The 15,125-nt window shown below is 46.2% G+C and overlaps 1 protein-coding gene across 1 annotated transcript in view; it reads left to right on the forward strand.

The window, feature by feature from the left end:
- Window positions 1-1,123: 1,123 nt before the first annotated feature.
- The window catches only part of PLCB2 (phospholipase C beta 2), a 49,022-nt gene continuing 35,020 nt past the window's right edge, over window positions 1,124-15,125 (forward strand). The window contains exons 1-3 of the mRNA XM_050896841.1: window positions 1,124-1,207; window positions 5,240-5,317; window positions 7,775-7,843. Of these exons, the coding sequence (XP_050752798.1) occupies window positions 1,124-1,207; window positions 5,240-5,317; window positions 7,775-7,843 (231 nt within the window). The remainder of the gene's footprint in view (window positions 1,208-5,239; window positions 5,318-7,774; window positions 7,844-15,125) is intronic.

Here is a 15,125-nt window from a genome sequence, read left to right on the forward strand (position 1 = left end):
ACTCTCATAGGAGACAACAAGGATGAAATCCCACCGTGTGGCTGGGAATCCTATTATAGCAAGTGTAGCACAGTTTTCTCTACTTCTAATTACTTCTGGGGCTCTGCCTTTTTGACTAAAATTAACCTTGCCCATGTCAGTCCTTTTAACAAGCCACTGTCCTTCTGGTTAGCCAGTGCACATCTGCCACCAGAGCTCCTTTTCCCCTCTGCTGTCTGCACGCAATGCCTTCGTTCCAAGGTCAGGAGCAGGGACTCGTTTTTGCCCTGTTTGCCATTAACCTTCTGTTCTGCTTTCTGTCACTTCCCTGCAGCTTCATCATTATAATGCCCATCTTACACATCTCTCCCATTCTGTGTTCCCACAGTATCTGCAGTAGACCCAAGTGAATCTGGAGAATATTCCCGTTCCTAGGGACTCTTGTGAATGTTTTATTTCATCTGTCTGTGGAATTTCCATCTGCTCTGCTGGTCTGTCTCACTTTTCAGGTTGACATTCAGAAGAACCCATAAGAGAAAGGAAAGAAGTTAAAGACTGGATAGTGCAGCAAGTGGCCCCAGAAATGGAGTCTGTACAGAGCAAAGAATGAGTTTATTTTACGTGATATTTGGCCCGTCGCATGAAGGGGGCAGTCTGCTTGTAGCCAAAGCCTGAGCTGTTCTGTAACCACATCTGCTGAAATAGTTTGAGTGTCGGCTGGCAATGCCTGGACTTTGTCAAAGAGAACATTTAAGGAAGTTCAGTTGCGGAAGTGCTACGAACCGTGCGCCTCACAAGTACAACGAGGAGTAGGTCCCTCCTGGAGAGACGGCGTGTGTGCATGACTGCTCAGGCGGGCATCTCAACCCATCGCAAGCTTTCCTCTAGGTGACCTTGGGCCGAGCTCCGCGTGCTTGCTTGGAGAGCTGTTGATTTACAATGCAGATTCATCGGTCCTCGCCTGCCTGCCCCTGCCCCTCCTAAATTTGGCTGGGATATAAGAGGCTGTTTGCTTTCTGATGCCAACGCTGGCAATGGCAGAGAGCCCTGCCATGTGAGAGGCAGAGATAGAGGGGGCCAAGGAGGAGCAAACTGTGCAGCTGCTATTGCTTCTGGTAGCTGAGGAGCACATCTGCGGGACAGAATGTCAATGCTTACCCCTGTCCTGCAGCCCCCGGAGGTGAAGGAGTATCTATCCAAGGGTGAGCGCTTCATCAAATGGGATGATGTGAGTACCGGGGTTTTTGCTTCACTGGATTGTATGCGTGGTGGCAGGGCAGATACGGTGTTTTGGTCAGGGTTTGTGGGGAGGCTGGGAGCAGGTATTCAGTGGGGGGATGAGACATTGTGTGTCGTACCTGAGAGCAGTGATGCCTGGATAGGGAGAGTGAACTGAGAAGAACAGGAGAGCTGAGGGCTAAAAACAAAGGGCATATGTATTAGGGGTTGGTGATGTGGCTTCTGCGCCTCTTGTTATTGTGGAGGATGGAAGTAAATGGAGTGTGCCACTGGGTCTGTGTGCAGCTTCTCTGGTGCAAGACCCCAGGGTCCTGTCTGTGTTTGTGAACCAGCCCTCAGGAAGGTGGTCACTGCCAGGAGTCTCCTTGGGGTGAGAGGCATACGCTGCATTTGGACTTGTCCAGAGGAGCGTGAGGGGTAGGATTTACTCCAGAGCTGAGCAGACTCTCCCTGCTTTGCAGATAGAGAGGAAATCTGGCTCCAAGTTGCTTCCTCTTATGGCCCTGTTGCTGGAGTGGATCAGAGGGTGAGCCATGTCCTCCCATGCCTGCCCGGCTTGTGGGTCTGTGAGCTACCAAGTGCACAGCAGCCGAGCAGCAAGGGGTCTGTGCTTTAACAGTGCCAGAGCCTCGAAGCGTGCTGCAAAAAGCTGCTTCTCTCTCCAACTCGGTGTCCTCTTCTGTCTTCAAAATGCCTGGTTTGCAGTCTCTGTTGGCCTTTCATTGTGAGGGGAAGAAAGTGTGGAACAGCAGAAGAGGAGAAGTTAATTTGAATGTAGTAGTCCCTCTCCTCACTTTCTAAGCAGGCAAAAGAGTATTTACCCTAATACCCACATACCTGAGCAAGGGGACAGCAGCTGCCCATCCGTTTTGTCTGGAGTATGAATTGTCTGCTATTGAGCATGAATGTTGATAAAGCGGGGGCAGACCAGGTTATCATTATTCACCAAGATCTGGGGGAAACATTTGATGTGGTATTGCAAATGAGACGCATTAGAAGGAGCCTCCAGCAGCAGTGCAGGAGCGATTAGTGCTTACTTTTGTGGGCGTAAAGCTGGAATAGAGTTTTAAGTCCCAAGGCAGTGTGTGCGGGGGAGGTAGGTCACTTGTGTGCAGCATAAGCAGGGGTGGTCCAGCGGCACTGAGAAATGAGAAAGCAATGTAATATACAGCTGACAGAAAGGATGGATGCTGACGAATACAGGTTGGAATATCACTGGGCAGTTATTGTACACTAGCTGTACATAAACAGGAGGATGACACCAGGGTACAGTGGAAAGCACAGCCTTCCCTTTCTTTCCAGTGGGGCCCCTGCCTGCAGAATGCACTTGTGGCTGCTTTGAATTTGAACAGGGATTTGGTTTCTGAGAATAACAGTAGCCAAACTTGTCTAATATTGCTGCTGACTTTCTATGCTCAGTCCTCGGGGACCACTTTCCCAAAAACTTGAAGCTGTTAAATACTTCACTGGGAATTCCTGGGATAGTTAGGCTCCCTTGAAACCCAAGGTGAGTCAAGTTGGGCTTCCTAAGACCCAACAAGTGTTATTTGCTGCTGCAACCATAGGAGTTAGGGAGGTCAAGTCCTGTGTGGATTTTTCCCTAAGGTTTACAGATTTGTAAACATTCCTAAAAGGTTGCCTCTAATTACTAAGCAGTTTACAGACTTGACCTCCAACAATAATGAAAGCCTTCTCCACAAGTGGGCTGTTCTGGTCAAGTTGCTCCATCTCATCATGCTTTCCCACTCCACAGTTAGAGCAGGCTGCAAAGGAATCATCAGCCTGGCAAGAGCTCCAGGATTGCTGCTTTTTAGAGGTCATGGGCCTGCATTTTTTTTGTTTCCCTCTTTGAATTGACCTGGCCATGCTGTTGGTAACAGTTTTTAACTCCTTCCACAACATCTGAGGCAAAGGAATGAAGGTAGATCAGATTGGCTCCTTACATCACTCTTGACAGTTTGGGACTGGACCAGAGCCTTCACTGTACCCAACAGTTTCTTGAGAAAAGCAAAACCACGCTTTTTCTGTAGTGCCTTCACCTTGTCCAGCGTTTGTAATGTATTCTCTAGAGGAGAGTGCAGTAGGATCTCTGACAGGCAGGACTGTTCTGACCTGTCCCACTGAGTTAGTTGCAACATCTTGGGGTAAGGAGCAACTTTGCTGTGCTTCGTTTAGCATCCAGCAAGCTGGGGCTGCCAAGCAGACTAAAGAGGTTAAGTCCTACTGCATGGATGATAGTTTATTTCAAGAACCAGCTTGGGAACCCTTTCAAAACTTCAGGTAGGGCACAAAGTAGTAGCTGACCTCTTAAGCAGATCAGATGCATGTGGATTTGGCTCTGTGCTGACTCTTAGCCCTCGTAGTAGAAGCAAAAATGTTTCTCTCTCTTAAAGATTATGGATTATGAGGTTTTACCAGCTAATGTTTGCTTTCTGCTCTAGAGTTGAACTCCACAGTGTGAGCCGCAGCCAGTTTGGCTGCCAGACCGTCTTCTGTAGAATTCACTATTTCCTTGGTTGCCAGGAGCCACCCCGTAGGAGAGTCTACCTGTGCCCCACAGCCATCCACGTCCCTGATCAGGAGGCCAGCTGTCAGCAGTCCTTATTGCAGCCTCAACTTGCTTTCAAGAGAGCTGCTTTGTAGGAGATAAGGTTAATCTAGAAACGTGGCACGATACTCAGTAGTAGTACTACAGTGCCTGTTCTGCTCTTCGTGGCTCGTGGCCATGTGTTCAGGGAGCTAACCAAGAACTCTGGGAACATGGGCGTGATGCTGTGCAGATCAGCATTGTCCCTAGTACAGTGTGAGAAAGACAGTAGGAAGTAAAAGGAGAACATACAATGCAGTGTGGCATGGGCAGTTTGCTATAGTGAAGAATACTGAATCTGGAAATGGAGGGCCCTGGAAATACAGATAAACTCTGAAGTATGAGTTCAGCAACAAACTGAAGAACCCAAGGCCAAGTGACAAATGCAACTTCCCAATTCCATTACTGGTTTCATCTCAGTAGCTGCGTATTTCAGCTTCCTGCATTGAATTTGAAGCTTTCCTGGAAATGGCTGATAGGCCTTATGATCCTATCTTCTGTGGCACCAGAGGTCAAATGCAGTGAGGAGTCATCTAGACTGAATGAGCAAATGGGCTGGGACCCAAGCAGAGGCACCAAGCATCCTTCATCTCTGTCTCCAAAGAGCTCACGCTAATTCATCTCTTAGCACAGGCTTGCATGTGAGATGGGAATGGATGTTGTCTTGAAAATGTCTGTGAAGTTGCCTTTAACTGAAAATGCAGAAGCAGTGTAATTATTCAGAGGCAAAGTACACAGCCTCACAGCAGCCTGTGTCTCCTTTGCAGTATATGCCTTGGTTCTGATCTGGAGGGCATCCCTGTTGTATGAGGTTCAGGATCAGCCCCAAATAATTTAATCTGGTTTTGTGCCTGTAGTGTGGGTGTTTAAATAGCTGCTTCTTTTTATAGTCTGTGTAGAGCTAGTTCATGGAGTTTAAGAATCGCCACCTAAAGCAGCCTCATCTGCTGTATTAGATGGACCCCTTGTTGAACTCTTCCTGACTAGGCCCATTCTCGTAAAGAGAGCCCAGATAACTAGCGTGAGCATGTAGATGGTAGATGCCACGGATAAATGCTATCTCTGCTTGGCCTAGGCTACTTCTGGAACTCTTAGAATGAAGTAGGTGCCTTGGAGGGAAGGCAGTTCAAATGAAACAATTAATTGCATCTACAGGTACTTTCTTCTCTTAATTCATTGTATAGAAAGCTCCAAGAGAGTTGTTCTAGCTAAGTGCATAGTGTTAGGTGAGACTCAGGCTTCAGCAGAGATCAGCTTCCATAGCCTCACACTGTTACTCTGGAGATGTACTAAAATCATCTGGTTCATTTCCATAAATCACAGAGGATGTTTCACCTGACTGGGTCTATATTTGAACTGGGAACCTCACGTCCCATGATGGGTTCTCCAAGTCAGATAAGGTGCTAACCTTCTTTCTTCTGGTTTTTTTGTCAGGAAACAGCAAGCGCCTCTCCTGTGATTCTTCGAGTGGATCCAAAGGGCTTTTACTTATACTGGACCTATCAGAATAAGGTAAGTGCTAAGACTTCACAGCTTGGTCTCTAAATAGCCAGTTCAAGTTTGTGTGAGATTAAAACACCATAAGCGCTCAAGTTCTGCACTCAGGAGCAAACTACCACACTCATTCCACTTGGGAAACCCCCCACAAAGGACCTGGGAGTCTTGTGCTTATTCAATGGCAGATTTGTCTGTCTTCAGAGTTCCAGAAAAGAGCAGGAAATTAAGCTGCGAACATGCCAGAGAGATGAGCGTGGCCTTTTTGTGCCTGTCACACTGGCATCTTATACCTACAAAGTTCATTAGATGTGCTTCAAAGGACTTCACAGAGAACAGTAGTATTGATATCCCTGTTACCCAGCATGCTAAAGGATTCTCCCAACCAGTACAATGATGCAGTTGGAAAGAAAATGGCTAGACGTATGCAGTTAAATGTATGCAGCTTCACCTAATGTGTACCTCATGTGCAGCCTGTGTTGTAATTAACTGACTGGTTGGGGTTTTAGAAATTTTAATTAAAAAATAGTAGTGACTGTAGTGATGTAGAGACTACATCAAGTCTGGAGAGTGAGTTGTGCTCCTCTCAGGCCAGGGTGGTGTGTGCACACTGCGGGAGGTAAACCACAGGATGCTGGCTGCTGGAGGAGAGTGACAGGCAACAAATTTAGGAAAGAGAATTCACTTCCTCGCTGATGAGTAGCAGCGAGGGGTGGAGAGATCTGGCTGACTGGAGGTGGAAGGCTGGGCTTACTTCTGCTTTCCAGAGCAGAGCTGTGGTTCAGCTCTACTTCCTCCTTGTGACCTACATGCTGAAGAGGCATGGTAGATAAAGAGACAGAGGCAGTAGTCCTGCACAGCGCCTTGGCCAAGAGACCTGATGTGTCTTGGTGAGCTCTGCCTTTTCAGAAGATTGTGCCCCAGTGCCAGCTAGGGCAAGGCACCACCACACAGCCGTATCCTCCAAGAATAGTGTCGCGAGGCTGGGGATTGTCACATCTCTCTGGAAGATGTGCTCTCCTTTCAGCCATCTCCGTCACTCTCAGCCATCTCCGTCACTCTCATTCCCCTTTCAAGGTCTGCTCCTGGCGGTAGAATTTTTGCTGTAAGGGTTCCAGCAGACAGCAGGAAGACGTGGTAGCACTGGAGGAGGTGCACAAAATGGGGCAAGGGGAGCTGTTGTCACCCATCAGAAGTGAGATATTTCACTGGGTTAGTGGTACAAGGGATTTAACTACCTGGGAAGGGGGCAGAGGTAAGGAAGCATAGCTAACGTGAGGAAACCCAGAGTGGAGGGGGTCTCATGCTCCTGGAAAATGCCATTAATTAGCACCTAAAATAAACTGTAAACAAGTTTGAGAGCCGCAGTGGAGCAACAGCCTGTTTTACGTCCTTGGGGAAGCACTTGTCTGGCATCTTTCCTATTCTCTGAGGGAATCTGCAGACAGTGTGAGCTAGCAAGGGTGGTGGGCAAACGCTGGCTGTCAGAGGGAGCTGGGGCAGGCTTGTGAAGGTCCCGTGCAGGCTGGCATGAGCACAGCGACCAGGGACAAGAGATGGGCTGATACAGAGCCTGGTGTGGTATGGTCAACAGTTTCTCTGTTGAATTCGTGTGGCTTATTAATCTTTGGCTGACTCCTCTTAAGATCTGCTTGTCATGAACAGCGAGGAAGAAAAACTGCACTGCTTTTGCGCTAGGAATTCAGAAGGGAGTGGGATTAGGAGTAAAATTTCCATCCCGCTTGACAATAAAATGGGGATACAGCCAGAAGACATGGTATCCACATTGTTCCTTATTGTGATCTTGGAAAATAATATTATCTGCTGCAACAAGTATAATTTGTTCTCCAGATCCATGGTGAGCAGACAAATTAGTAACAGAGGAAGGAAATTCAGGTTGGATATTAAATGAACAAACAAAATAAACATGACAGCTAGCCAGTAGTGAGGACGTGGAGTGGGCTGCCTAGGGAAGGTTGTGGAATGTCCTCCATGGGAATTGCTTCAGAACAGATGAGGTGAAGGTCTGCTGGGAGTGACCTGGGGAGAAGTGGTCCTGCCTGCCTTCCAGCTCAGCTGCTCCGTGTTGAACGCATGGAGGCAAAAGACAGGCTGAGAACATGAGTGACAGGAGACTCTGGGTTGTATTAACACATGGGCTGTAACTGGGGTAGAGTTTCCCCGTATAAACCTGTATGCGTGTCATACACTCCCTCTCACGGTAATCCACACCGAGCCTCGGGCCTCACCCTCAAGAGGACGGTGCCGCAGACCCCTGCCACCTCTGCACTAGCCAGCCTGCCAGCTTGGCATATCAGCAGCTGATGTTGCCCTGCCCGCCTTGTTTCTGGTGGGAGGGCTCTTCCCCAGTGAAGGGCACTGGCTGAGACCTGCTTTGCAGCTTCTGGGGGTCTGTAATGGATTTCTTTCCTTCCTCCTTTGTCCTTCATCTTCCTTGTCCTTATTCTGTTGTAGGAAATGGAAATTTTGGATATAACCAGCATCCGAGATACCCGAGTAGGGCGATTTGCCAAAATCCCCAAGGTGAGTGCATAGCTTCATTTCTGCTGGTTGTTCATATGGGAAAGGCAAGGCTGCCTCGGGCTTTGGCATAAGCTGAGGCAGCTTACCCTGGCTTTCTGTTACAAGAACGTAGAGAGGACCTTGTCTCCTTACATCACATCTACATAAATTTAGAAAAGCCATCTTTACTTTTGTCCCTGAACTCCCCAGGGGTCCTCTGTGCACCCAAAAGAAAGGCACTTCCAGACTATGGTATATGAGCTTGTTGGAAAGAATATGCCAGAAAGCTCGGAAAACAACAATTCCGCTTCCGAGTGCCTTCCAAAAGAGCTGTTTTCTGTTGTGCACAGCGGCTGGGTTCTCTCCCCTGCCATGCATCTGGCTAGCTTTAATCTTGGCCTGGCCTTTACGTTCCCTGAGCTACGCTGGGAAGTCCTGCAGGAGACTTGTGATGCTTCTGTATTGAGTCACCAGAGCTCCTCTCTTGTGCAGAGATGCACAGGCTGGGTCAAGGCAGCTACAAACTTGTAGTTACAGTGAGATTCCAATGCCATGTGTGGTGGGGTTTTTTAGCCCTTTAAAGGGAAGAAAATGTAGTTTCAGAAAAACTAGTGTTTCCCCCCCCCAAAAAAATTTTAAATTGTCTGCTTGCAGGGTGGCAGACTAAGGGAAGCACATGATTATGGCTTTGTTCTTGGTTTCAGTTATAATTTAAGCTTCCTGCAGCAAAGTTGTCCTTGTTAGGACTTTTTTCTGGGTCTGTTTTTTGTTTGTTTTTAACTTTTCCATGTATGGAAAAGGCAAGCAGAAAATTGAAGTAAAGCTAGAACGTGAAAAGGAAACAAAGGAGTAAAGATAATGGCTCCATATGGTAACATAGGTGATTCTCAGTTTTACGCAAAAGGGGAAGATTTTGCAATATATACTGAGAGACTCGAGCAGCCTCTTTGCGTAAGTAGTACGGCTGTTTTCTTAATTCTGCTCTGAAAATGTCTATTCAGAGCTCCCTGAGACTGATGTTTCTCAAAAGACCATAATGAGGTGGGTGCTAAAGGCACAGCAGAGCTCGAGAACAATACCCATCTTACACAATTCTTAAAAATCATAATTCCTTCTGAGCAACTGTGTTTCTTCTTGGAAATTTACTAGAATGAAACATATTTGACTTTTCAACAAGCCTAAAACTTTGTCTGCAACTTGTTTTGTGGGAATAATGTTTGAAAAAAAGCTCTCAGAAGTTTTTTTGTTGGGTTTGTTGGGGTGTTTTTTTTTTTTTTTTTTCATTTGAGAGAATAAAATATTTGGCGCTGTTAGAGCTAGGTGCTGCACTCCAGACAGAATGCAGTAAGGAAAAGGCCAACTTAAAGGAGAGGCATGACATACTATTTTCTAGGGTGTTAAACTTTCAGGAATAACCTGTTTACAAAATTAATTCAGCTTTGATATAGATTATAAATTGATCGTGTAAGTACTGAGGCCATAGGTGGACGTCCTTCTGGTGGCAACAGGCAGGCTGGAGAAAAGTGTCCTAGATTTTAGCAATTAGTTAAGGAAGACTAATTGGAGACTACCAGGAGGAACATGCTGGCACAAGTGCAGTGTCAGAGTTGCCTCTAGACAGAAGGAATTTCTACTCAAACAGCATCTTTCTGTAATGAGCCCCTACTCACAAACAAGGAATTGCCCTGGAAACAAGACCAACCGTAGTTTTTTAAGAGTAATTCACAGTACAGTTTTGGGATGACTGCAGTCCATATCCAGAGAAAAACTAAAATGGCCTTTTAAAAGAGATTTTTAAGGAAAGCACAAAGAAGTTTGAAAAGAATGAGGAAATTCATGAGCAGTACTAGGGTAGCAAAAAACAAAAGAGGAGAGGGAAGCAGCGGCTGTGTTCCATAGTTAGCTCTAAATCTTTTCCCTAAATTGGAAAGTGGCCCATGTGATTCCTATCATAAGCAAAGGCTCTTAAAGAACAGAGTAAGAGAGGACATCTTTGCATGGAAAAATTACTGCTGGAGAATAAGAAAAAGGTCTCTTGAGAGGAGAGAGAGAGAACCAGCAGACTCCCAGAAAGATCAGTGCTTTGGCCTGTGACATACTGTGTGTTCATATGTGATCTGCAAAAGAGGCGTATAGAGACAAGACGAAGTTTGCCAATGGTACCAAGTTATTTGGGGTAATAAAATGAGGGCTGATTTGTAGAAAGACCTTGAATTCCTGATTGACTGGATGATCTAATAAGTGATAAAATTTAGTACAGATAAAAATCAGGCAATGTACACAGGAAAAAAACCCCCCGATCCTAACCTTCTGTAATAACAGGCTCTGAGTTGACTACTGCTACTCAGAAACAAGATCGTGAGAGTATGGTAAAATATCAGTGCAGTGTTCAGTAGTATTTGCTCAAAAATTAAGTTGTATGTTAGGAATTATAAGGAAAGAATTAGGAAATCATGCCACTGTGTACCCCCTGAATGCACCCATATTTCTGTGCATTTCTAGTGTCCTCATCTCAAATGAGACAAGAACTGGAAAAGGCAGAGAAGAGCAGCAAGATTAATAAAAGAATGAAATGGCTACTGTAGGAAGAGCATCTGAGTAGGCAGGGACTGTAGTCTGGCAAAAAAAAAAAAAGATGAAGGGGGATGTGGAGGAGTATTGTGGAGTGCTGTAAAATCAGGAGTTGAATGGAGAAGGTGAGCATGAAGGAGTTACTCAATGATTCTTCCAGTGTGAGCGCTACACATCAAGTGGAATTTTCCAAAGGCAGGTTCAGCACAGGCAGAAGGAGGTGCTGCTGTTCTACACCCTGTGTCAGTGTGTTGTGGGATGCCTTCCTGCAGAAGTCATGAAAACATAGGCGAATGTTAAAAGTCAGGACAAGAAGGAAATGCCCTTTGAGGGTTATTAAATGCAAGATAATGCCTCTGGTTTAGGAAGTTGCTGAATCATAAATTGCTGGAAGCTGCAGAAATGTGTCGGGGAAGTATCATTGCATTTGCCCTGTTCTTATACTTTTCCCCAGGCATCTGGATGGATCTGTGGTCTGACCTGGTGTAGCTGTTGTATTCTAGCCATTGTAATAGGCCAGAGACAGTATTTTACAGTCCTGGGAATTGGCTACAGCTCACTTTTTACAAACAAAGAAACAAAGGTCAAGCACCAAGTGATTTATTAAGTATTCTCAACAGGCAGAAGTGATGCACTTGATGACAACCTCTGCTGTGAAAATCCCAAGTGCTTTTTGAATTCTGCATTTCACAGAGACCCATTTAAAATAAGTCCCCTTTGTATTTCAGGGAATTTTCTGGCATTTCTATGACAACATGTAGTAAAATGCAGTAGGCTGGCTCCTTATCCACCTTTCTCTTATGGGATGATGGGAGGTCTTGTGTGGGCACTGAAATGGCTGTTGAACCAAAACGGTGGGAGGGATGTGCCGTCCAGACCTGGAAATTTCTTATTTACACGTGGCTGTACTGTCCACAATGCTTCTGCAGGGCTTGCTTAAAGCCCTCAGTTGTGTATTCAGTTGGCTTTCCTGAGAACAGAATTTGCTCAAAGGAATGCAGAAAGCATTGAAAATTTCTTAACATGAATCGCCACGCCCTCCACATAGGGCAGCTATGTCGGGTGCATCATTACAAAAAGGTATAAATATGAAAAACTGGTGTGATGAAGCAAACAAAGCTCTGTCGAGGTGAAGGGCGGAAGAATGAAAAAGGGTGCTGTCTCCCCTGCTGCAAAATAATGGCTTGGAATGGTTGTGGGATATAACTGCTGAAATTAATACAAACGGTTACTTGTTTCATTGGCTAAAAGTGGAGGAGAAGGGGCTAATGGATGATATTGAAGACAAGGAGAACAAGATCACAGCTGTTGGAAGAGCTTTGGATAGTACCAGTAACAAATCAAGCATCCTTCTCCTCTCCCCTTCCTTGAATAGTAGATCCACAGCCTCTGTGAGGCAATGCTTGTGATCTGGTTTTCATACTGAATTGTGACTGAAGGAATTTACAAGGAAGGAAAATGCTTTATTGAGAATATCTGCACTCTTGCTTTCCTGGAAAGTGGCTGTGGTTCAAGCTGCGTGAGGGTGTAACATGCCCTGAGCTTTTCAGACCAATGTAGGTGCAATGAGTCTCTCTGCTAACACATGGTTGTACTGTGGATGCTGGGAGTTACCTGCTTTCAGTAACACTTTCCAGCTGCTGCAAAGTGAGAGGTTTGGAGTTTTTCTTTGTAACCTCTCTATACACAGCAAGAAGAATAACAGCAAAGCGCCCATGCAGAAAACCACTTCTGAAAAGACCTGCTGTCATACACACTCCGTCGCCAGTACAGGTCACAGCATTGTCCCTGCAAGGTGGGAGGCAGGGACTGGTGGGACCCCTTTCCTGACGCTGCAAGTGTTTAGGCAGTAGACAGTCAGCCTGTAGCGCCCAGCACGGCAAGTGGCATTGAAAAAGGGACAAGTCACTAAGGGCTGGCAGCAATTGGAGCCACCTCCAAATGAGAAGGGCCATTGCTGTTTGCCCCAAGAGGGAAATGATTCCTGGAACTGAACCTGCCTGAAGGTGAGGGACAGCCGTGCTCTCTTTGAGAGAGACTCTCCTCTCTCTTCCTGCCCCCCTCCTGAGCCCTCGCCTCCTGGCATATTAGCACATAAGCACGCACACAGCCCTCCAGTCCTCCCATGACCTCTTCTGTGCATGTGCAGGTTTCCCCTTCTTACCCCCTTTGCTTTATTTTCTTTGAGAGCTACTCAGTGTTCTGCAGTGTTTTTTCTCCATGGAAATTTTTTTTTGAGAGACAGGGCAGAATGAACTTTGGCACGTGTTCAAGAGTAATAAAGATAAGAATTAGCAGGGACTTTGAACATAAATGAGACAAGATAAAAAGCTATTGAATGTAGTTCAGCAGCATGCCAAAGCAGATCAAGATGTTATTTACAATGCAATTCTGTGTTTTCCTTTGAGTAACAAGGAACAATAACGGCTGCTCCATTTTGGTTTTTTTTCTGATGCACCAAGACCCCAGAACACTGACAGAGAAGGTAATAATTAGGACCAAAATACACGGTGTTTTAGGCCAGACTGCTGGGCTGTTGGCTTCATCTTGGGTTTTGTTCAGATGTTTCAGCAGGCATTGGCTTTGAAACAAGCATAATTTTTCATAAAAACAGAAGTTGTATTTTCTGACTGTCATGATTATAAAAGTTTCATCCTCCATACACATTTTGTTGTTATTGAACCCAGAGATGCAGACTCTGAACTGAACATGTACGAGGGAGAAAATTATACCAAGGTATTTCACACGTCATATTTTGAGATGATAAAGTAGGAGTGAGTAGTGTTTAGGAACCACCAATGCAGGGAGCACTCACATTGCACTTGGAGCTGAGTAGACGGCTGAGCCACGGACTATAAACACGTTGTGGGTGGTCAGTCGTTCTGCTGCATCGCGGGGGAAGGCGGCAGCTCCGGGGATTGAGCATCATCTCAGTGCTAGGCTGTGGATTCAGCAATGTGCACGAGCACAGGATGGAACTAAACAAAGTCTGACGTTCAGGCCTCCAAATAAAAGAGTGATCACAAGAAGCTGTATGGAGACAAACTGATACGTGTGCATGCAAGAGAAAAGCGGGTAGAAGCCCGTGGCTTGCAAAGGATTTATAAATAGTGGAGCAGGGGCCAAGCAAGGAAACAGTCACATCTGAATAATGGCCTTTTGCCATGCTGGGCCATTTTTCTGCCTCTTCCATCTTTCTGCAGTGTGAGCTCTTAGACCACAGGGACAGAAGTTACTGAGGATGCGCAGTCTGCATCTCTCCCTTGCAGTCTGTTCCTGCTCGATTCCAGAATGCCGCGGGTTATTTTGTGCCGTGTGAATCTGTGTGCTGCTGCATTTTCCGCTTCCTTTAGATAAGGCAGCAGTGAGAGCTGAGAGTGCTTCATCTGCGTATTTTTTTTCTGCCTCGTCTTGCTGAGATGCTTGGTGCAGAGACAGGCTGGCCCCCGTGGTGCAAACGGTGGCAGGACAGCCCTCCCCGCTTCACAGCAATCGGTCTCGTTGCTGAATCCCATGATGGAGCAGTGCTGCTAACGAGATGAGCATTACCTGCAGAGCCAAAGGCATTTGAATAATCTTGGTGCTCCCTTTCCCTTCTGGCAACCAAACCAGACCTTTCTTCTCCACAAGAGAAGATTTGTTGTCATGTCCTGTCTTCTAATACCACAAGCACTGCATCACGTAGCACATTTCATGAAGATACAGAATTGTCAGTGTGCAGTGAGCACGTGCAGCTGTGGCAAATCCCAGCTATCACTTGGCTGTATCCCGTTTCAAGTAGAGAAAGGACTGGCGCTCTCTGTCTCTTGCATTAGGCCTGGCTCTTTGTTTATATTTGCATGAGAATTTGCTTTTCTGCGGACTATGAATCTGATTTGTACAGATGAGGATTTTAGGGAAATCAGGAGGGTGGGAAGTGAGATGCAAGCTGAATCTGTATTTCAACCACTCTGCTGGTGGGTTCTTTTCTGTTTGTTTGGAGGTTTTTTTAAGTGGATTTGCTAAGCATGTTTCCCTTCCTCTGATTTGCATGGCTAATACGGTTGTCCTGCTTTTCATGTAGCAATTCCTATTTTTCCTTTTATGGCCACCTGCAACGTGACACTCAGTAATTACATAGCAAAGCGGCAGCACAAGGTGCTAAAGGAGTACAGGTTATGAAAGAGCCAAGACGTGGCATCAGGTTCAGTGCTCTCGGACACGGTCTCTGGTCCTCTCTCACCATCTTCATTCAGTGTTACGCCAACATCACTGCTTTTATCCCGTGAGGGAGATAATCCCCACGTAAAGTAGGCAGCACAAAGTAAGCGAGTGATTTGCTTAAGGCCAGGCGGGAAGTCAGTCGCTGGGAAAATATGACCCAATTTAGATCCCTGACAAGATCATCCCTTCCTCTCCCTGCTGCAGTTCGCTTCTCATAAAATGAAGCTATCAACTTTGCCGAGGTGTTGGGAGGTGTCATAAGTTATTGCTGATAAAGGGCGTGGCATATAAAAAGTGGCACAGGCTGAGGCTAACAGTGAACAACAACTTCTGAGAAGGTGATCAGATATCAGGCCGTTACCAAACACTGCATGTGTCAGGTTTGTCCGGTGGAGCACATCTAGATAAAGGCAAAAGCTCTGATGCAGCATTCAGCTTGCTAGGGACGTAGTGTGAGCAGAAACGTCTGCTGGAGAGCCAAGCGACATCAGCGTGCAGAGGAGGAAGGGCTGGGAGGAGCCGATTTGTA

Source organism: Gymnogyps californianus, chromosome 5 (assembly GCF_018139145.2).
Source record: "Gymnogyps californianus isolate 813 chromosome 5, ASM1813914v2, whole genome shotgun sequence".
Classification (NCBI taxonomy): Eukaryota; Metazoa; Chordata; class Aves; order Accipitriformes; family Cathartidae; genus Gymnogyps; species Gymnogyps californianus.